The sequence below is a fragment of the Pelodiscus sinensis genome, chromosome 17 (genome assembly GCF_049634645.1).
Source record: "Pelodiscus sinensis isolate JC-2024 chromosome 17, ASM4963464v1, whole genome shotgun sequence".
NCBI classification, from domain to species: domain Eukaryota; kingdom Metazoa; phylum Chordata; order Testudines; family Trionychidae; genus Pelodiscus; species Pelodiscus sinensis.
In genome coordinates this window covers 34,175,873-34,197,477 of record NC_134727.1, presented here as the reverse complement: position 1 = coordinate 34,197,477, position 21,605 = coordinate 34,175,873, and the positions used below count along the sequence as shown (strand labels likewise).

Genomic DNA, 21,605 nt, shown 5'->3' with positions numbered 1-21,605 from the left:
ATCTTAGTCTATTTCTCTTTGCAGGCTCTCTCTGGAGCTCAATTTAGAAGACAACAGTATTATCCCAATCAGCTTTTCTCTGCATAAAGAAATGGATAACCCTTTTTGGGTCAGCAGCCCCAGATCCACAGAAAAATCAGTTAGGGACCAACTACATACATACATACATACATACATACATACATACATATATATACACACACACACACACAGTCCCTAAATGAGGAGAAAGACACTCCCCACATTCCCCTCACACACCAGAGCCTGTGGGGGCTCAGGCTAGTAGATATGTGCTCCAGCCCCATAGGGAGATGAGCTGGAACACCAGCATAGGCATCCCAATCCTGGGGAGGGGGGGAACCCCAAGCCTCAGGGGCCGGATCCAGGCAAGCTGGGGCCCAAATGGCCTTAGGTTCCCCAACACAGCATAAAGAATACATTTTACAAGTCTGCACCTAAATACAAACAATTGCTTTCAGGCCACTAGGATAATACAGTTTGGAGGGGGCTAGGGGGACGGGACTTTTTTTTTTTATGTGTAATAACTCAACAGCATGCACACCACTCACCAGGTTCAGCTCAGTGGTTTTAGAAAGCAGCTTCACATAGGCACCACCGCACTCAATCCCATTTTGGAAATTCACTTCATACCTGATTTCATTTGGGCAAAGAAGCAGAAGGCCATTATAGTACATGGAACAAACTAGACAAAAGTTCCCTTCATATAAAGGTGTAACAGAGCTTCTACACAATTAAGGGGTTCCCCCCCCCCCCACCAAATAATAGTGTTTCCCACATTTCATGATGGATCTTAGGCAGAGACATAAGAACCACAAATTAAATAGTTAGACAACACAGGCAAAATGATTAATTCATTATCCTATGCAGACTGATAACTCTCCCCTATCTCGCTGGGAAAGTCCCACAAGATCAGCTACTCTCAGTAAGACTGCATTCTTATGTATCTATCATGACCCATCTAGCAACTATTGCTAAACTTGACAGGCTGTAAACATCCCATGGCAAAAGAGTTGAATCCGTTGAAGACAACTGCCAACACACTAGTTTTACCTTGGAAAGGATAGACAATGCATTGAACTAAGTTCTATTCACTCTCAAAAATTGTCTTTTACTAGGCTCTTGCTATTACAGCTGTAGCAGAGGAGTGAAGCCAACCGTAGCGGTCAGTGTCACGCTGCAAGGAACGGCTCATTTTTAGAAATTCAGACATAGCCAGTTTGCAATGGAAGAAACAGCATCCCCAAGAACTTGAAATGGAAAAATTGTGGTATGCTACAGTACCAGTGTTCCCTGTAAGCTAAACACTTGGGCAGCCACTCAAGAGAGATTCAAATGCTGCCCAGCTGATTAGCAGAGTGTTTCTACTAGTAGTACACATACCTGGGTGAACATTAAATTTATTCTGCACATGGATGGAAAAAATATTAGAGGGAAAAATTGTACAATACCCTATTTTTTAAATTACACAAAAGTGGTAGCTGGTATGCTAACAGGTTACCATGTTAATCTACTACTTGGTAAACCAAACTTCATATAATTCTGAAATAAGCCACTAGCCCTTTTTGGTGCAACAAAACTTTCTTTCCCACTTACTGTACAATGAGGGGTTTGGTATCAAATATGAAGGGCTGTGTCAGTTTGGCAGAGATTGCATGATGCTTGGCCCGGGACAGCAATACAAGTCCTTTGTCCCCTGGAAGTTTAGAGTCCTTCATTTCCTGTACTTCCCATTTACCTGCAAGGAACACGCATCCTTTCATTACTATCAGAACCCCCAGTTACTTGTTGTCTTAGTTTACTGAACTTCAACTAAAAATTATCATCCTGTACAATAGAGGTTAACAGCATTTCCAGAATTCAGTTATATTACCAGAGTTATAAATTGGTGCCTTCAAAAGTTGAAATGTTAATTAGGAAAGTAACACTTCAACACTCAGGAGAACTTGCTGCAAAAGCCACAGCTCACTGCACATAAGCTGCTAAACACTACACCCAAATGCTCTGTAGTACAGATTAGCTTTTGTTCAGAAAGTTGATGGCACTCACCATCGTATTTTGCAATTTCATCATCTGTATCATCCTTCTTGGCCTTGGAAAGAACCCATCTGCAATGATATCCCCAGCAGAAATAAGAGATGGACCATTACAAACTTTTATACAAAGCCAGCTCTAAAGGAACATCCTGCCACTACAAGAGCTACCCTTAAACTAGCCCTTACTGCATTCTGAACCCCCATCATTGATCAATCTCTTTGATAGTCCTGCTTGGACAATTCTAGATTTGCTTCAAAAGAGTTTTGTACCAGTGATCCTATTATCAGCCTTCCACTAGGGATAGTGCTTGTAGCACCATTATCTCCATCTAGTCATATTTCCAAGAGAGGCTACTGAAAGCCAGCTTGTGTAATTCTATACGTGCACATGGTACACTTCCCTCTCTCCCCTTAGTGAGCATCTAACAAAATGCTTATTTGAACATTCTCCAAGGTTTCAAGAGATATTAAAGTTAGGAGAAAAGTACAGTAAAGTAGTTATGAGTCATCTGAACTCATCTATTAACATTAGCTATTCAAGAATGGGTGCTCTGGAAAGGTTATTTCATTATACCTTATTGAAGGGCCAAAATGACTACTTTGATTACTTCACTAAAATCATCTTGATAACACTTACCCTTCCAGGGTTCCCTTATCAAAGTTTTCCACGAAATAAACCTCTCCTGTTGGAACTGGGGTCTTATAGGTAACCTATTGGAAGAGGAAGATAAAAAAAAGTTACACAGACCTTTAAAAAAAAATCTTTGCCGCCCTACAAAAAATTAAGGATTTGAGTTCATCTGCTTTTCCTGAATCAGACAAGGTTTCTGCCTGAAACATCTTAAGTTATTTACATTCCCAACAATTTGGTTACCATTGCTGGAAAGTTATCATTTTAGTTAAAGGATAAAGACACCAACGTCTAAGAATAATAGCACTGATAAATCCTGGTATATCACAAGATTCAAATGCTCTTACAGAAATTTTCCTATGGAAGAAATGCAGCTCAAGCTTCATTGCAATGCTTTTTTAAAATGAATGCCATTACTCTGACGTATTGAGTTTTTATGCTCAAGATGGTCCCCAGATCAGACCAACATGGTACCGGTTATAATAACTGACTACCCAAGTGTAATTCTGTTTGTTATTGTAAATTGAAATCAAACCTTTGGGGATGGAGGAGGGCTGCTGGCTTCAGGCTTTGACTCGTCTACTTCCTCAACACCATCTTCCAAGTCATCCTCAATATCAATTACATCGTCACCATGGTCATCTTCCTCATCATGCATCTGGACATCAACTATCCCAAGTATCAGCAATGTCACACACAGTAGCCACTTTAGTTCCATGGTCTGTTCGAACAGGAAGCAAGCATTATAACCCTATACCCACTAGCAAGATAAAGGGTATGGACTTCTGTAGTTCACTAACAAGTACCCAATAGCAAACAGGCAAGTGCAGCCCAGAAGAGATGAGAAACATACCACAAAGTTCCCTCTGTACTTTGTAAATCTATTAACTATCTCTCGGTAAATTTCATGTTGCTTTTATCTTAGCCCTGTGCATACCTTATTCAGTACACGGCTTAGAGCAGTGTTAAGGAGAACAAACTTCTGGGGTATACTATACGAAGTGTCGTATAAGCATTTATTGTTGCTCTTCTACCGTATGAAAAGGTACCTTCCTGCTGAATGCTATGTTCTTCTTCCCATCTCGTAAGAGCAGGAGTGGGCAAAAGGGCCTCTTCAGGCTGGATCCAGCCCGTCAAGTGAGTTCATCAGCCCATAGAGGCCCTGCAGCTCCCCCGCCCCCAGGCCAATGGGGAGGAGGCTGGGGGGAGAGCACATGAAGTTTCCTCTGTTCTGCCAGGAGTGCTTAGCACTTCTAAGCACATTGTGCTCCTTGTAGGGTGGGGGCAAGGCAGAGGAAACTTCATGCACTTCGCCCTGCCCCCAAGCCCTGATTGGCCTGGGGGCAAAACGGGAGCACACAGTCTCCTCCCACCACAGGGGCATGGGTGCCTAGAGGGAACCTCTGGCGGTGGGAGGGAAACACTTCACGTGCTCCTGCACCCCCAGAACAATCATGGTCTGTAGGTGGGGAAGCAGGGATGTATCCTGGCCTTTTGCTTGAGGCCCGGGGCCACTTCAAAAATTTCTGAAGTGGTCCCCAGCAAAAAGTTATTGCCCACCACAGCCTAAGAGAACGCAGGCGTCAACCAACCAGCCAAATACTGTACATGCAAGATCACTTTTAGACAAGGATATCTTTGTCTAGGTTGATGCACTACGGATTACGCTGCAGCTCAAACTTCATAGGCAATTTCATTTTATAAATAGTAGTTAAAAGCCACCTAAAAGGGTGATTAAAGAGAGGCTCTTTTTAAAAGCAAAATCAAATTTTAAATGGCTTTAAGTTTTTTTGCAGAATTATTCAAAGAGTTTGTTGGGTTACAAAAACCCAAGCCAAAAGCAAATCAAGATACTTTGCTGTTCCAAGACAGACAGTACTGCAGCAGTGCCAGCCATTTTGTAGGTCATCATTGCCACATCTCAAAAGAATCAAAGGACAAGTTTCAACACAATGTCATCTGTTGATTGCTCACACAAGTGCCACACTGCACTTGTTTACTTCCAGTAAGTTATATCTCAGCTTCCTTTTAAAATTAAGTTTTTTCAAGTGGGAAGACTGAAGTTCAGATTTTACTATTGTAGTAAGATAAAGGCCTAAAACATAAGCCAGTGCAGCACAGGCCTGGTCTGAGGCCTAGCTAACAATGGACAAAACACAGCTAACAAAGCAAAACTAAGCTGTGAGCAAGAGGCAGGCCCCAGCTCACAGAACTTGGCACAAACAGGGCTGAGAGTGCAAAACACTAATTGGTAATAGGCCCAGGTGCAGAACAATAATTGGTACTGGTCAGAAGTGGAAAGTACATAATATCACTAGCTCATTAAAAAAAGACCTTGGTACACACTTGTCAGATACAGACTCAGATTCAGGAAAGGGTTTAAGTTGACAGTGTGTTGGATAGAGATGGTGTAACCACAAGGTACAGGGTGATGAGTAGTATCTAAGCAGCATCAGAAGGTGGCAACCTTATACCTCAGCAGTGAGGTGTGATTTGTTGTACCTGTATATAAGGTGGTGTCTTGGGGGGACAGCCTTTGGATGATGGGGCGGGGAGTGGAAATTTCCCACCGATTGAGTCATTCCATTGTGGCAAGTCAGGTGTGTAATGGTTCAGTAGAGTCTACTGACAACTGTTATTGTACTTTGCTCAACAATAAACCTGGCCTGGCACCTTCAATCCTTATCTGGTTTGTGGTCTTACAGGGACCCTCCTGGGGTCTGCAGTGGAGACTAAGTGCACAAGTCTACACAGCACACATCACTAAGCACACACACAAGCAGCCTTCTGGTTATCATCATCAATGGAGCCAGAGATCTGTGAGGACCCCTCAGCAGTAAATCCCGACCGCCCTTCTGAAGAACTACACTATTCTATGCAACATTTAGAGAAAGTCTGATTTTAAGAAAAGGACAGATTGTTTAAGCAAAATGCAAAGGGAAGCACTACAATTCTAGCAGTTGTCTTTACAGTCCTACGCCACATCCATCTTCAGTTTGCATTATACGTGCTTTCTTCTCATGGCAACATCCCAGTCAGAATGTTACTGCTCCAAGCAGCTCTGTGCTAAACAGGATTCAGTTCATCCAACAATTAAGAAAGAGGCCATTAAAGGCATCACTATTCAACTGGTATTTTTTTTTTTTAAATAGTGCATAGAGGGGTCACTCCCTGTCCTATGAGATCAGCAGGGCAACTGTAGAGCAGACCCTGAAATCTTTATTTACTTGTTAGAATTGTGAGGATTTTGTTATTATTTTCTCTAGAATCTGGATCTTGATTATATCTTGACCAAGACATTTGGAACTTGACAAAAAAATAAACTACTAATATCCAGTGTTTCCTGTAAGCTGAGCACTTGGGTGGCCATCCATCAAATGCTTCTCAGCTGATTAACAAAGTGCACACAGCTAGCAGCATGTTTCTATTGGTGGTGCACATTGCACATGCCCTGTGTACATAACATTTATTCTGCACATGGATGGAAAAAGTTAAAGGGAGCATTGCCTCTGTCATATGGTATGCCTATACTGAAATTAAACACAAAGCTGCCCTGTGTCTGCTGACTGGTTTGTGGGGCTCAGGCTGTAGGGCTGTTTAATTGCACAAAGTTGTTCAGACTCCGAGACCCTGCGAGTTTACTGCTAGAGCAGGGGCACAACCTGAGTCAAGTGTCTGACTTGTGACAGAAGAACCATAATATGAAATCAAAGTAACAGTTTATAAAGCAGCAACTACAAAACAAACACGGCTATCCTTGAAAGCTCAAGGGGTTTTTTTTGGGAAAGCAATTTGGTCTCTGTGCTAGCTCATTGTTGGAACAGAGTGCCCAACAGGAGTTTACATAGGATACTGCTCAGCGGAAAAGCAAGACCCTCCAAAATTTCATTTGGAACAGGAGACTGAAAAAGTACTGAATAAAGAGGTGACTAGAGAGTTCACAGGGAAATAATTCACCAGACTACAAATGTAATACAATAGTCGATTAACCAATAAGCAAAAGCTTATTGGTTAATGCTATCAACTACACACATTTAAATGCAGAACCTCAGCAGTAGATCTACTCACACTGCGATTCTGCATTTAAAGTGTTGTAGGAGCTGGTCAGGTGGGCAACCTCGTGGAACCTACTTCCACTGCAGCTCTGCAGTTTAAATGTAGCAGGAGCCAGGCTGCCTGCCTGCCTGGCTCTTACTACATTTAAACTGCAGAGCCACAGCAGGTGTAAGTGCTGCACCTGGCGCAAGCCGGGACTGAGCCCTTATCAATTAATCATGTAGTCCATACAAATTCTGTCGGACTACATGATTAGCAAATTACCCGCTTCTTAATATTCCTAAACCAGACCATGAGTTACTAGGGGTCAAATTCTGCCTGGCCTCATTCTCTGTGCTATTCCCCATTCAAAATTATTGCATTTCTGACGTAAAAGTAAGGCCCTATCAAATTCATGACCATGAAAAACATCACAGACCATGAAATCTGCTCTCCCACTATGAAGTCTGGTCTTGCATGTGCTTTTATCCTATACAGATTTCATAGGAGACACCAGCATTTCTCTAATTGGGAGTCCTGACCCAAAAAGCAAGTTTCAGGGAGGTTATTGGGACAGGCAGGGTGACAGTGTTGCCATGCTCACTTCTGTGCAGCCATCAGCAGATGCAGGACAGCAGCAGCTGGTGGATGAGCACCCAGCCATCAGCAGCAGAGCAGAAGTAAGGGTGGCAATACTATACCATGCCATTATTACTTCTGTATTGCTGCTGGTGGCAACTCTGCCATCATTCTCCAGAAGCACCGTTCTGAAGGTAGCAAAAACTGCCAGCAGCAGTGAAAAAGGATAGCAGTACCGTAAACTCCTCCTTTTTAGATCTACAATTACAAAACACTGACATTTCAGATTTAAACAACTGAAATAATGAAGTTTCCTATTTTTCAAGTGTTATGGCCATGAAATTGACCTCAACAGAACATGCATTTGATAAGGCTCTACATATTAGTTCAAGGCATTAGTTTACCTCCCAAGTTTTTGCTTGTAGCAATCATTCTAATTTCAGTACAGCCAGTCCCTGAGTTGCAAACGGTCAACTTACGACCGTTCGCAGTTATGACCCAAACGGTCATAAATGGCGGACCCCGAGTTACGAATGCAATCTGCGCTTACGAACAGCGCAGTCGCGTGTAACTCTATGGGGTCCAACTTACGAACAAACCGAATTACGACCAATAGCTGGGTCCGTAACCACTTTGTAAGTCGGAGAGAGGCTGTATTTTCGTTTGGAAATGTTTGGATTATGATGTCCCTACTTAGTTTCGGTAACCGGGTTTGGTTCCTTTCACACTTAGGGATACCTTTTTAAACCAGTGATATGGTTGTCAAGCACTAGACTGCCTACACATATCTTTCCCCCTCCCTACCACCTCCTGTAAGAAATATTTTGACAGTTTATTAAGAGGCCTCAAACACGTTACTTAAATATGAGCCAGTTAGCATCCAAAGAAGGGAGCATTTGATTAATCTAGTTGTCCCCCACCTCACTTTCTCTAGAGGCCAAGTACCTAGGCTTGGAGGCTTGACAAATATCAGCTGTCAAGTTCTCCATTATCTACCCCACACCAATTATATTTATTCCCACCCACAATCCAGCATTAAGCAGGATCAAGGGAAAGATTCTCAAAAGTGACTGGGCTTTGTAAATTCCTGATTCTTACACTCAGGTATACAGTTCTTCAGGCAAGATCAAATTAATAGTCTTCTTTTTTCTTAAGGCAACAACTGTAACATATCCCAAAGCCTACTGCATGAAAAGTAATTCTTCTATTAAACAGTGAAGTGAGAAAAAAAAATCCACAACCAACCAAACACCAGACAAATATGCCAGTTACCCGTACAGAAGGCAGAGTCTAAATTTTCATTTTGCTTCTAATTGATCATTTAAGGTACATTCCATCAAACAGCAACTTTTTGTTCTTGCATCACTACTATTGTACAAATTTACAGGTAAGCTGGTTTAAAAAAAAAAGTGGCAGTAGATAGACAAGCTGATCAAGTTTTCCATTCCTGCCTCCTTTGTAATATGAGCAAGTAGTTTCCCCAAAGTGTTAAAGACTCTTCCCATGTGCTAACTTCTAATTCTGAACCTGTGTGCGCAAATATACTCACTATTCAATCAGTCTTAGCACCTCAATCATTATCGTTTCCTAAAGCCAGGACTCCATGTCATCACACTCAGTAAGGCCCTGTCTGCACTACATAGCTCTGTCAACAAAAACAGTGGAGGATGCACACAAACGCTCCTCTCAATGACATCTTCCACTCTGCCAACATAATAAAGAAGAGACAAAGGGCAACTTAGTGTCTAAACAGTTGCTGAGATCCTTATATCAGCTGATGGCTGTCATTCTTGTCAACTTTTTACAAGACAGACAGCTCCACTCCAACCCCGGTTGCACTCCAGGCTCCCAGCATAGACTATTACCCTGACCTCTCTGTTTGGGAGTCCTGTTGCTCCCCCACCTTCTCACAGGGTTTTGGGTGGGACTGGGGAGGCAAGAATCCAAGCCCCGCTCATTGCTCTGACTTATCTTTGGTTGTCTAGACCTACTCAGGGCCCTACCAAGTTTATGGGCATGAAAAACATGTCCTGAACTGTGAAATTTGGTCTCTACCAGATGTTAGAGGAGGGATGTAAATGTGTAGACAACTACACGATTAAGCAATAAGCCTAAATTTATCAGTTAACCCTGTTGACTATACTGTATCATAGGGAGCAGGGAGACAGGAGCTAGCTTTAAGTCAGTTCCCCATGAGCACTGGATCTGCCAGCCCACCCCCACCACCAGTATGGAGGGTGAGAGGGGCAGGCGAGAGCGCATGCGCTGGTTCCATGGACCTGCCTGCCTCCCCCTTGATGCTTCCTATAGAGAGAGCATGGGGTGAGGAAAGCAGGCAGGAGCCAGTGCTGAGGGGGAGGAGCCATCTTAAAAGCCAGCTCCCCCTGTCCCCCCCCCCCCCAGCACCAGCTCCATGGACCTGCCCAGCCCACCCCCTTGCACTGCTTTCAGAGGTTACATATGGAGCAGTCAGCTAGCTCCCTGGGAGCCTGTGCACGAGGGGAGCTGGCAGCAACACAGGGAGAGAGGGCAGTCATGCAAATGGGGAGCCAGATATTAAGCCAGCTTCCTGCACATACTGGGAACCTGCATCTAACCATGAAGGTTAACTGATGAGCCATGGGTCATCAGTTAACCATGTACCCAGTTACACTTCCACATCCTTAGCTCCCATAGTATATATTTCAGAGAGCATGTAACATTAGCTACAATGCAGACATACGGCAAACATCCAATTTCCATTCCCAACTTCAGAAACAATTCCACAGCTGGGCAAAGTCAAGAAATTACCTTTTAAAATGAAGCCAGTGCTTCTGGGAACTGCCTATCAACAATTAAACTGGGAAAGCAGTACTGCTTCCCATTCGAGCAGCACTCGAGAGTTTACCACTTCTTAATTTCCAAAGATAAGATACAAAAAGAGATTAGAATATGTCTCCAAAGGAGAATTTCTTGGAAAGTTGTGCAGTTGAACATTCAGATCTCAGTACAAACATTAAAGGTTCTTGTAAAACAATGCAAAGCAAAAAGTACAGGTGAGAATATGGCTGCATGCAAGGTACAAATAGGGAGTAATAATACAAACCAGAAGTCAGACAGCTGATGTATCCCAAGCGTAAACCTGGTTTCAACACATACTGCAAGGAGAAAGGATAGAGAGAGAGATGATGACTGTCTTTTACTGCAGGCATCCTTTTAATTGCTTCTGGATGTACGTTCAGCCATTGCAGTTTATGAAACACTCCATTATTTAACTTAAATTTCTTTTAGGCCCTTACTAATGAGCTAACAAATCCTATTATTGTGTCCCAATACATCTCTGGACATGTCCTAGTGTTTGCTAGCGGTTCTACTTTTCCCAAGTGAAATTCAAATGAACAGTTGTCCCTTTTTCATGGGATTGGAAGAAAAGGTGATTGCTTGCTTGTTTTCTTCTGACAAGATTAGCTTGTCCCCAGATTGTTGTTTTTTTTGTTTTTTTAAACACTACAGGATTGTTGCATCCCACAAAACAGGATTATTTTTGCACAAACTCATTTTAGAACCAATAAAATAAGGATGAACTCAGCAAAAGGAGCAAGTCATTTGACATTTTGGTAATCCTTAAAAGATTAACTATACAGCAGACAAAAAAATAAAAATGTCTCACAATTACAATATCACATAACCCTTACTTTTGCAATGTTGCTGCTGGTGATGCTGCCTTCAGAGCTGGGTGGATGAAGAACAGTTGCTGCTGGCCAGGTGCCCAGCTCTGAAGGCAGTGCAGAAGAAAGAGTGACAATACTGCAACAGGCCTGCAACCCACTTTTGGGTCAGAACCTCCAGTTTGAAAAATACTGTTCTAGGCATGGCCTTCTTTTTAGCAACATCCACTAGGAGTCTACTCAAATCAGATTCCACCAGAAAAAAACAACAGAGAAAGCTGGTCAAGATGATGTACAAGGTCCCCAAACATTTAAAGCCTTAGAAGTGAGTTAATGAGTAATCCAAAGGCAGAAACAGGACAGAGAAGCATTAAAGACAGTGCAGCATTCCACAGCAACTTTTTCTTCAAGTCAATAATGCTAAAAGGGGAGGTGGGCTACATCCCTTTCACATCCTGAAGATTTAGAGCAAGATTGGAGGATCTACGTCACAAGTCAGATCCAGTCCACGAGGCTCATAGCTCCCCCAACAGTGGCATTACTCAGTGCTGGTACTCCAGCCATGAAGGGGGTACTATGCTGGACCTCAGAACTAGAGTACCAGCACTGGCTCCTTGCTGCATGCAGGGGAGCCTCACGCCCATGGGCTCTACTTGGCAGGGAGAAGAAGGGGCTCTGCATACTGCAGAGAGGTGCTTCCCTGCAAGGTGCAAAGCCATGTGGTGCTACTTGCCAATTTTCACCTGGGTTTGTTATTGTAATATGCACCATAAATTCATGGGAAAAATTAAATTAAAACCCCAAAATGATGGGCCCTGGGTTTGTTGGATCATTATTTTCTTGACTGTCACCCAGCAGCCCCTTAATGTTTCTTAATACAGTTTTTTTTTAATGTAATACACATTTGAAATAACCTACATTAGGCTCCATCCTGAAAGTGCAGACTGGCACACTCAGAAGTCTATTTTCCTGTTCAGGAAAACATTCTCAAAAACTATTATGACAATCCTCGAGAGGACTCGTCATTAAAAACAAAAGTTTGTATTATGTGCCATTTAAGATAAATAACTAATGCATATAAACAGGGCTCGCCGAATCGCAGCGAGCGCACTGTCCAGTGATCTACGCATGCGCAGATCGCCCAAACCCGGCTCTTCCGGGTTGCAATCTGCTCGCCATGGGCGAGTAGATTGCATTATTTGTCGAGCCCTGCATATAAAGATTATATGTTAATAGCTTTAATCTTCCAGTCTGTTCCACAAAATGGATTTTAATCCACAGCAACTACCATAAAAGGAGTCCCAACAGTTGATAGGATTCCTTACCCCACCCACCCAACAGTTATTCAACCAGTAATAAATAGAAATAAGAAAAAAGTCTCATCCCAAAAGGAGAGTCCATTACGGCAGCCCTGTAATACTGAACATTCAATACAGCTAAAAAATACAACACTGGACAGGGGGAACAAAGTACTATTCCAGAACTCTTAAAGCAGTAGGGCCTTCTCACATTTTGCTGAACTCCCTTTGAGTCTGCCTGCTTTTTGAGAACAGGAGGTCCCAGAAAAATAAGACATTCCTATTCATTGTATTACATTTGTGCCAAGTTTACAATGAACACGTAATTCAAAGCTTCAACTCAAAAGTCATCCTAAATCAGCTGAGTTGGTCAGTGGAACACTCATCTTCTGCCTTAGATCAATTTTCTTCCTACCTTTCCCTCTTCAGCAACCTACCATATGGAAAAACACTTTTCAAGACTTCAAAGAAATGAATATTTGTATATATGGTTGTACAATGTGAAGATTTACAACAATAAAACTTAATAGCCACAGAATTTGCAGTTACAAGACACCTGCACTAATTTACTAGTATTTCTGAGCTGCCCAAAGTTCTACCCATTTGATACAGCATTTCTTTTTACAATGAAACCTAAAGATCTGATAGCAAGTAAAATTTTAGACTATACTCACCTTAATCACTGCTTGATGTCCTTCACATATGTAGCCTATAATTAAGTTGAAAAATGGCCTTACTGTTGCAGCATCAGATTGGAACTTCTGAGACTTACATTCCACAGAAAATTTGGTAAGGATTTCACACATGACCTATGCCAAGGCTTGCTCTCTTGGCTTCAGCGCCTCTCCCCCCCCCCCCCCATTTGTAAAATGGGGATATATTTTTTCTCTTCTACACTTTGTTCATTGTGTCTATTTAAATTGACTCATTATTATACTTTAATAAGTAGCCCATACATTACTTGACTTAATGCAAAGAACATGTGATGTTGACCAGTTGTATGAATGAATATTCAGATTTATTCCAAAAGACACTGATGACCAAGTGCAGAAATCACATGTACAGGCAGTCCCCGACTTACGTGGATCTGACTTATGTCGGATCCCTAGATACAAACGGGGCTTTTCTCGCCACGGAGAACTCAGGTGGCGGACCACCCAGATGCTCTGCGGTCCCGCCGCCCGCGTCCTCCGCGGCGAGAAGCGACGCGGAGCAAAGCCGCGGTGAGAAAAGCTGCTCCGCGTCTCCCTGGTCTGCTGGGGGCCGCCCCCCCCAGCAGACCAGGGAGACGCAGAGCGCCTTTTCTCGCCGCGGAGGACGCGAGCGGCGGGACCGCAGAGAGGCGCCGCGGTCCCACCGCCCGCGTCCTCAGAGGCTTTGCTCCACGTCTCCCTGGTCCGCTGGGGCGCAGCTAGTGAGCGCCCCCCCCCCCCCCCCGAGCAGACCAGGGTTTTCTCACCAACGCCTGGGGTAGAGCAGCTGGGGCGCTACCGGGTTGGTCCAGCAGCACCGAGGAGCGGCGCTGCGGGACCAACCTGGCAGCACCCCAGCTGCTCTGTCCCAGGTGTCCAGACTCAGCCGCTGTTGAAACTGATCAGCGGCTGATTCCAGGAAGCCTAGGGCAGAGCAGCTCTGCCCCGGGGCTTCCTGGAATCAGCCGCTGATCAGTTTCAGCAGCAGCTGACTTGGGGACACCTAGGGTAGAGCAGCTGGGGTGCTGCCGGGTTGGTCCCCGCAGCACCGAGGTGCGGCGCTGTGGGGACCTACCCAGCAGCGCCCCAGTTGCTCTGTGCCAGGCGTCCAGATTCAGCCGCTGTTGAAACTGATCAGCGGCTGATTCCAGGAAGCCTGGGGCAGAGCAGCTTTGCCTCGGGCTTCCTGTAGTCAGCTGCTGGTCAGTTTCAACAGCGGCTGAATCTGGACACCAGTTCTGATTTACATACAAATTCAACTTAAGAACAAACCTACAGTCCCTATATTGTACGTAACCCGGGGACTGCCTGTGCTTAGCTGCAGAGAAGAGTAATCAATGTGACAGAAGGATGAGAGAGAGAGGTGGTATGGGAAGGATTATGACAATAATTTGCCCTTATATAGTTGCTTTGTGTTCAAAGCCCTGGAATGACAGATCATCACAAACAGTAAACATGGTTGGGGTAGACAACAAACCCTCCTTCCACCAGTTTTGTATAAAGATCTGATCCCAGGAATTAAGTTTTAAATTTTACATTGTAAGGCTCTGACAGTTTGTGTCTCTTTCCTATACTAGGCCACAGATTGGCAACCTATACCATATCATGCGTTTCAGAGGTGTTCTCCAATAAGCTTCATAACGATCACCATGTATTAAGAGGTTCGATTAGAATCCTCAAAAATATTTCCGTTGAGAAGCAGTAGTCTTAACATTTGTGTCATCAGAAGCCTAACTTAAAATAAAACTGCAACACCCAAGACCCACCTGTTTTTAGTAGAGTGTTGCAAACAAAAGAGCTTCCAAAATTAAGTTGCATTAATGGAGATGTAGTAAAGGAAAGGAATTCTGCAAAATTATGCTAGCAAATAAGGTAATTCATGCATACCTGGAAGCCTTCAAAGGCCACTGGCGGTACTGTAAATCAAAACAAATGGGTATTTATAACAAAAATTATGGAAATACCTCAAGATACAAGAATTCACTTAGTGGGAAAAGCATACTTAGCAGTCTTGCTGTCACTTTTGCAAACCAACTCAAATTTGTCTTGGGATCAAAAGCAACAGCCTTTCTTCCAGGTGGAGTTTTCCATTATGGTGCCAAGTTAAATGGATGAAGACAAGCACTGAAGAGACAGGAATATGAATGCCATAAATGCAGAATGGGCAGGAGAGGGAAGAAGGGGACAAAGTTAAGTTTATTTGGGAAAAAACTGAGTAAGTTACACTGAATTCTTAGGATCAGAAGCTGTTGGAAGGGAAATGTTTAAAAACTAACTGTAGGGATGGTGTCACATTAAAGACCCCCCTGATTAAATTAATCTGGCCAGCATCAAGTCTCTATGCCACAGGCTAAAAGCCCTGAGCCTTGGTGTGTTGCGCCGCGCCCCCCCCCCAGGCCAGGCTGTAATTGTCAGCACCACCACTTGCTCATGAAGCTTCAGGGGTGACACCTGCAGGCAAGGACAGCATGTGTGTTGTCTTCTTCCCCCGGCCCCCCGCCCCGCATGAGGGACCACAGGGAAATGCCAGCTATGGCCGCTTTGCAGCAGAGGTACAGGATCGGGGCAGGTGGGGAGCCTGCTTTAGCACCACAGTACTGTGAATGGGAGCTGCCTGAGGTAAGCTCCTACATCCCATCCCTTTGCCCCAGCTCTAAGCACCCTCTTGCACCCAAACGCTCTCTAAAAACCCACATCCTCACTCCTTGCCTGGAGCCCCCTCCTGCACACCAAACCCCTCAATCCCAGCCCAGAGCCTGCACCCCCACTCAGAGCCCTCACCCCCTCCTACATCCCAATTTTGAACTCCATTCTACACTTCAAAGTTCTCGTTTTGGCCCAACCCTCAACACCCTCCCTGACAGAGCTGAATATGGCCCACTATTGATGTTTTTCTGGAGGTCAATGGCCCCTGATAAGAAAAAAGGTTCCCAACGCCTGCCCTACTCCATTACTGTAGCATTTCAATTGTAAATGGTGTAGAGAAATTTCAGTGTATTTTAAACAACATTTCTATTGAGTCTAAGAAGTTTATACACAATAATTTTAGAATTAAGTGAAAGTACTTTGGGCTGAAGCCAGGTGATTTTATGGCTGGATTTTAATAGTATCTTTGAAAAGACCATTATGAGAGTTTTGCAAGTTAGAACTAACTGCAGACTGAACATAAATGCAAATATTTTATTGTTCTCGGTGGTTGTTATTCAAAGATGTATTATCCTATGCGTTGTCACCTCCCCAATTTCACTAGCGCACACTGATGTTACTATCATTCTGCCTATAAACCAGCCTTCAAGTTCTCTGGGGCACCACACCTAGAGCCAGACAACAATATTGCCAAATCAGGATAGGTAACTGATACACACACCTCTAGTCAAGAACACTCCTAAGCCTGATTTTCAAGTGCACACAAACTGCAAACCATTCTAGTGTGACTAGAATATTTTTATATTCTATATTTTTGCAAATATAAAACCATTTGCAAAAATTGTTGCAGCAACTAAAGAGCACTGCTAACAGAGATAAGTCAATTACCTTCCACATTTTAATGAATATTTACTACTACTACTACTACTATTGGATATTTGCCATGAAAAATTAATTCAGGCTCTATGCAGACATGATACTCGAAGGCAGTTGTCAACTCAGATAAAAGTTCCAAGAAGATGGCTGCTTACTCTGTAATTCAATCGCTGCATTTCTTGTTCAGTCCAGAGTACTCTCCCTTTACTTTCCCATTCAGAGCTATCTAAAAAGATTAGAGGTAGCAAGACAGAAAGCATCTACTTTAACTCAAGGTCTGTGTGATGCCAGACCACCACAATGAACAGCAGCAAGGGTTCCATTACATACTGCCTTGAAAAAGACACACAGCTTTAAAAAAAAAAAATAGAAGCTATGTTCAGGAGATATACATTTTAAATTGTATAAAGTGCTGCACTTTATAGGTCACCTTTGTTTTACATGCCTTTTACTAGGCATATTGTTTAATTTCCGTTTCCTCCTCCACACCTTATTTCTGTTTCCTCCTCCACTCTTATTTCTGTGGTCCGAACTCTTTCATTCCAGTAACTTCCACCCGTTTCCCTCCAGTCATACTGCTCCAGTCCTGATTGCATCTTTCACCCTCTGCAGAAACGCCCGGTCAGAAGAGCCATTTCTGAACACCCCGATTTTTGGCAAGGGCAGATCCAGTCCTAGTGACTTCACCTCCCCCGTACGCATATTAAAACCCCACCAGCTCGGCCTCCACCTCGCCTCCGCCCAAGCCCACAGTCTCTGCGCCGCATCGCACTGGGATGAGCACATGCCCCCGCAGCCCTCGGCCACGCGGGCCAGTGTCAGTCGCTCGCCCCACCCACGACAAGAAGCTACCAGAACGGGCTGCCTCGCCCGCCACTGGTCGAGCCCAGAGGGGGGAATGGAAGAGCCGCGGCACCCAGCCCTGCGCGCACCTTGGACGCGGCTGGCCACGCGCCGGCCTCCGTTCGCCCGTCCCGGGCTCCGCCGGCGGGTTCCCAGCCGGGACTGGCAACGGACACGCGGGGGCCGCACCGACCCCCCCCCCCCCCGGCTTCGCAAACCCGTTACAGGCCCAGCCCCGCCGCGTCCCACAGGGCTTCGCTCCCCCTCACGCCGAGCCCTGCCACGCCCCGCGCCTGCGAACTCCGCGCCCGCCACCCCAACCCCCGGCCCTTCGCGCCCTCGCCCCCCGCCAATGCCCCAGCATGCCCCGCGGGCAGAGCCTTCCCCGGCAGCCCGGGGGGGGGGGGAAGAGAAGCAGGCCCGGCCTTGCGATTCTACCGGGCGGGGGTTACCCCCACTCACCTCGCCACGCGCCCCCCGCAGCCGCCGTCCGCAGCCTCAACACCCCCGTCACGTGTCCTAGCCGGAGCGGCCGCCCGCGCGCGCGCCTGCCCTCCCGCCCGCCTATCTACCGCGCGCTAGCTCCGCCCCACTCCTACCTCCCCATTGATTGAGCCAGCAATCGACCTCCCGCGCCGGAGCGTATGTCGCATTCCCATTGGTCAATGGCGCCGCTTCTCCCGTCTTAAGCGACGCCCCTACGGCGCTGCCCTTCGTGGAGCGCGGTGATTGGCTGGCCGCTTGCGCAGGAAGTGTGCGCTGATTGGCTAACACGGGGAGGTGGGTGGAGCGTGAGAGAAGAAGAATCAGATTCCTGCAGGAGGAAGCGTTGGGTTTCTTAAAGGAGCGGTGCCTAGGTCCTGTCCTTGCTCCTGGGAGCAGTGTAGCCGCTAGGCCAGGATAGGGGCCAGTGCTGGGAAGGGGGAGCTGGCAGCAATGTTCCCTCTGTTCTGTCCATGTGCAGAATAATTGTATGTGCACTGAGGCACATGCAAATGTGCACCACCAGTAAAATCAAAACCCAGCTGTGAGTGCTCTGCTAAGAAGCCATAAGAGGCCAATGCTGGGAGGGGTGGTGGGAACTAGCAGAGGCTTTCTCTGCTGTGGCACTATCCATGAGTGCAGGGGGAGGGCGGCACTGACCCCTGAAGGGCTGACCAGCAACAGCTGCTGGAGCCCATACGCACACACTCCCCAGCAGGGCTGATGCGGGGAAAGCATAGTAAGGCAGTTCTTGCTGGTGCTGCTCTTGGGGAGTGGTGGGACTGCCCCTACACTCACTGGAAGTGGTGTGGCAGAAGGAAGAGATGGGGTGGGAGAGGAACAAGGGTGGGGAAGGGGTAGAGAGAGGCAGGGCTTGGGGCAGAGGAGGGTTGTTCCAGGCCTTCCTCAGGTTGTGGGGGGAGCATATGGCTGCTTTCCCCCCTGGAAACTACCTCACCAGTTGCTTCTGGGGGCTAGTGCTGGGGCAAGGGTTGAGAGGGCTGGAAGAGGTCAACATAGGAGGTGGGGCGGGACAGCTGGCAGAGATCTGCATAGGGGCTAGTGCTTAAGGCACAACCAAGGAACTGTTATCCCTCAGTCTGTTCCAGAGGTGGGCAATAATTTTTGATGGGGGGGGCCACTCCAAGATTTTGGTAAGTGGTCAAGAGCTGCACTTTTCTATGGAGGGCATGCCATGGTATGGCACAGAGATGGGAATAAATGGGAGCTCAGGGTAGGGGACTGGAGTGCAGCGAGGGTGCAGGGTGTGAGAGGGAGTTTGAGTGAAGTGTTACCTGGGGCAGGGGATTGAATGCAGAAGAGGACTCTGACCTGGGAGAGGGGTGCAGAAGGTTTGGGTACACTGGGGCAGGAGATTGGGGTACAAAGTAGGGGGTGCAGGGTCAGGAAGGGGGTATAGGTGTGTGATGGGCCGGACACAGCCCGCACTCTGGAGAGTGCGGCGGGGGCTGAGCTGCTGGCTGCAAGCCGCGTGGAAGCCGTGGCAGCCGATCATGGCCGGGGAGAGGGGCAGCCGAGCGCCGCCACGGCATCCCGCGTGGCACCCGTGGCAGGGCCCAACCTGGGGCAGAGGTTAGGAGGTAGCGGCAGACGGAGGGGAAAGTGGGGGGGTGGCTCGAGCCAGGGCCACCCCTGGCGGGACCCCGATCACCACCCCAGCCCTGAGGCCAGCCCCGGTAGCAACACAGGCCCTCCCAGAGGAGGGAGGAACCCCTGCCCGGGGCTGGACGCCTGTGGGGATTACGGCAGGGGGCAGAACCATGCTCCCAAGCGCAACATGGCGGCACCCTTGAAAAGGACGAGAGCAGAAGATGGAGGGGTGGCTCCAGCTTTGGGGACAGCCTGCAGAATCGGGGGAAACGGTTCATTCCTCCTCGGTGGCAAAAGCTGGAAAGTGGCCGGGCAAACCAGAACTCCGCGCAGAGATCATCGTGACCCGCCGGAAGGATAACTCTTGGGGTCCCCAAAGAGGGACCCAATAGTCGAGGGGGTGTTAGGAAGCAGCCCAGGGCACAGCGCTTCTGGTGCCTGTGGGCTGGAGAGCTTCGGGTGGAATCCCCATCAGCTGGGTAGGGACGGCCAAGCCCACCCTAAGGGCCCCGGGCTGGGACCCAGTGGAGAGGGAGGGCCCGGGTCCCCCTACACCTCCTCGATCCACTCATCCATCCACAAGCCTAATCTGATGGAGAAAGTTCTTACAGGGAGGGCCAGAGTCCCCACAGGGTTGGCGGGCCCACAGGGCCCTGCCCTCAGACTTGGGGCAGAGGCTCGCACCCATATAGCCGACCCGGGGAGGTTAAGACAGACAGAGGGAGGGCTCGCTGGGCCCTGCCCTCAGCGGCGGCAGCTTACGCTCCAAAACCCCGTCACACGGTGCAAGAGAGGATTCTAGACTGGAGAGAAGCATAGGAGGGCACGTGAGTCTGGGAGGGAGTTGTGACCTGGGGTAGGGGTACCAGAGGGGTGCCAAGGATTTGGGTGGTTACCTGGGGCAGAGAGTTGGGGTATGGGAGGGGGTGGGATGCCAAATGAAGGTTCTGGCTGGTAGGCAGTGCTTTGTCAGCTGCCCAGTGGGACTCAGGCAACCCCAGACTGCTCAAAGTGGCTGGCTGCTTGGGGCCATGTTCCTCTGCACTGTGCTGCGGGGCGGGGACGGGACAGGGACTTCACATGCTGCCCTTACCCCCAGCACAATCTCAGCCAATGGGAGTTGTGATGATTGGGCTGGGGGTGGGGGCAGCGCACAAAGTTTCCCCCACTTCTGCAAGGGGTACACAGTGCCTAGACGCACAAGGCCTCAGCAGCTGGCTGCTTTGAGTGGCCTGAGGCTGTGGCAAACAGGCTGTATTTTGCCTGCTGCTAGTCTTTTTCTTCAGCCTAAGTCTGCCAATCTGTAACTGCAAGACAGTTACAGCAATTTGATAACACACCTCTCAACACACTTGCACATCCTTCCCTTTCATCCTGAGCACTGTACGTTACCCAAAACCCACTCCTCAAAACATAGAGCTGTGACCAACTGAGAGCAAGCCTAAAAAGAGGACATGCAGGATCTAGGCAGGCCTTCCATTCTCTAGTCATCTGAAGAAGTGGGCTGTGCCCACGAAAACTCATGATATCATCTATGTGTTTTATTAGTCTTTAAAGTGCTACCAGACTATTTGTTGTGTTTTAAGTTTTTCCTGTTACAGCCTAACTTGGCTAACCCTCTGAAAGTTTTAAGCCAGACAGTCCAGGGCTACATCTACATTGGCATGATCTTGCGCAAATACTCTTTAATGGAAGAGTTCTTGCGTTAAAGTATTTGCACAAGAGAGCATCTACACTGGCATGTGCCTTTGTGCAAGAGATTTGCTTTTGCGCAAGAGCATCCGTGCCAGTGTAGATGCTCTCTTGTGCAAGAAAGCTCTGATGGCCATTTTAACCATCGGGCTTTCTTGCGCAAGAAATTCATGTTGCCTGTCTACACTGGCCTCTTGCACAAGAACAGTTGTGGAAAAGGGCTTATTCCTGAGCGGGAGCATCATAGTTCTTGCGCAAGAAGCACTGATTTCACATATTAGAACATCAGTGTTCTTGCACAAGAACTCCCCGTCAGTGTAGACAGGCAGCATGTTTTTGTGCAAAAGCGGCTGCTTTGGCGCAAGATAGCGCCAATGTAGACACAGCCCTGGTGTCACTACTGACGGGGCATGCAGTAGGAGCTAGTTGTCCTTGAGAGGCCATTCTGGCAGGTGGCAGGCCCACACCATGCAAGAAGTACTCTGGAGATCTGTCAATGGCCATCCTAGCACTACATC

General features: G+C 47.0%; 1 protein-coding gene across 6 annotated transcripts in view; it reads right to left on the bottom strand.

Moving 5' to 3' along the window:
* Window positions 1-17,904, bottom strand: part of CANX (calnexin) — a 32,387-nt gene extending 14,483 nt beyond the window's left edge. Inside the window, exons 1-9 of one of the 6 annotated variants that reach the window (XM_075900515.1) lie at window positions 17,764-17,818; window positions 14,824-14,852; window positions 12,919-12,953; window positions 10,385-10,436; window positions 3,221-3,406; window positions 2,692-2,765; window positions 2,068-2,126; window positions 1,615-1,756; window positions 570-651 (exon numbers count right to left, since the gene is read on the bottom strand). In XM_075900515.1, coding sequence (XP_075756630.1) covers window positions 570-651; window positions 1,615-1,756; window positions 2,068-2,126; window positions 2,692-2,765; window positions 3,221-3,403 — 540 coding nt within the window. In that variant the 5' untranslated portion in view covers window positions 3,404-3,406; window positions 10,385-10,436; window positions 12,919-12,953; window positions 14,824-14,852; window positions 17,764-17,818. Of the gene's footprint in view, window positions 1-569; window positions 652-1,614; window positions 1,757-2,067; window positions 2,127-2,691; window positions 2,766-3,220; window positions 3,407-8,848; window positions 9,004-10,384; window positions 10,437-12,918; window positions 12,954-14,823; window positions 14,853-16,947; window positions 16,973-17,390; window positions 17,550-17,763 lie in introns of those variants that run through there. The other 5 variants (XM_075900514.1, XM_075900513.1, XM_075900516.1 and 2 more) reach the window with 5 other exon arrangements.
* Window positions 17,905-21,605: the final 3,701 nt, after the last annotated feature.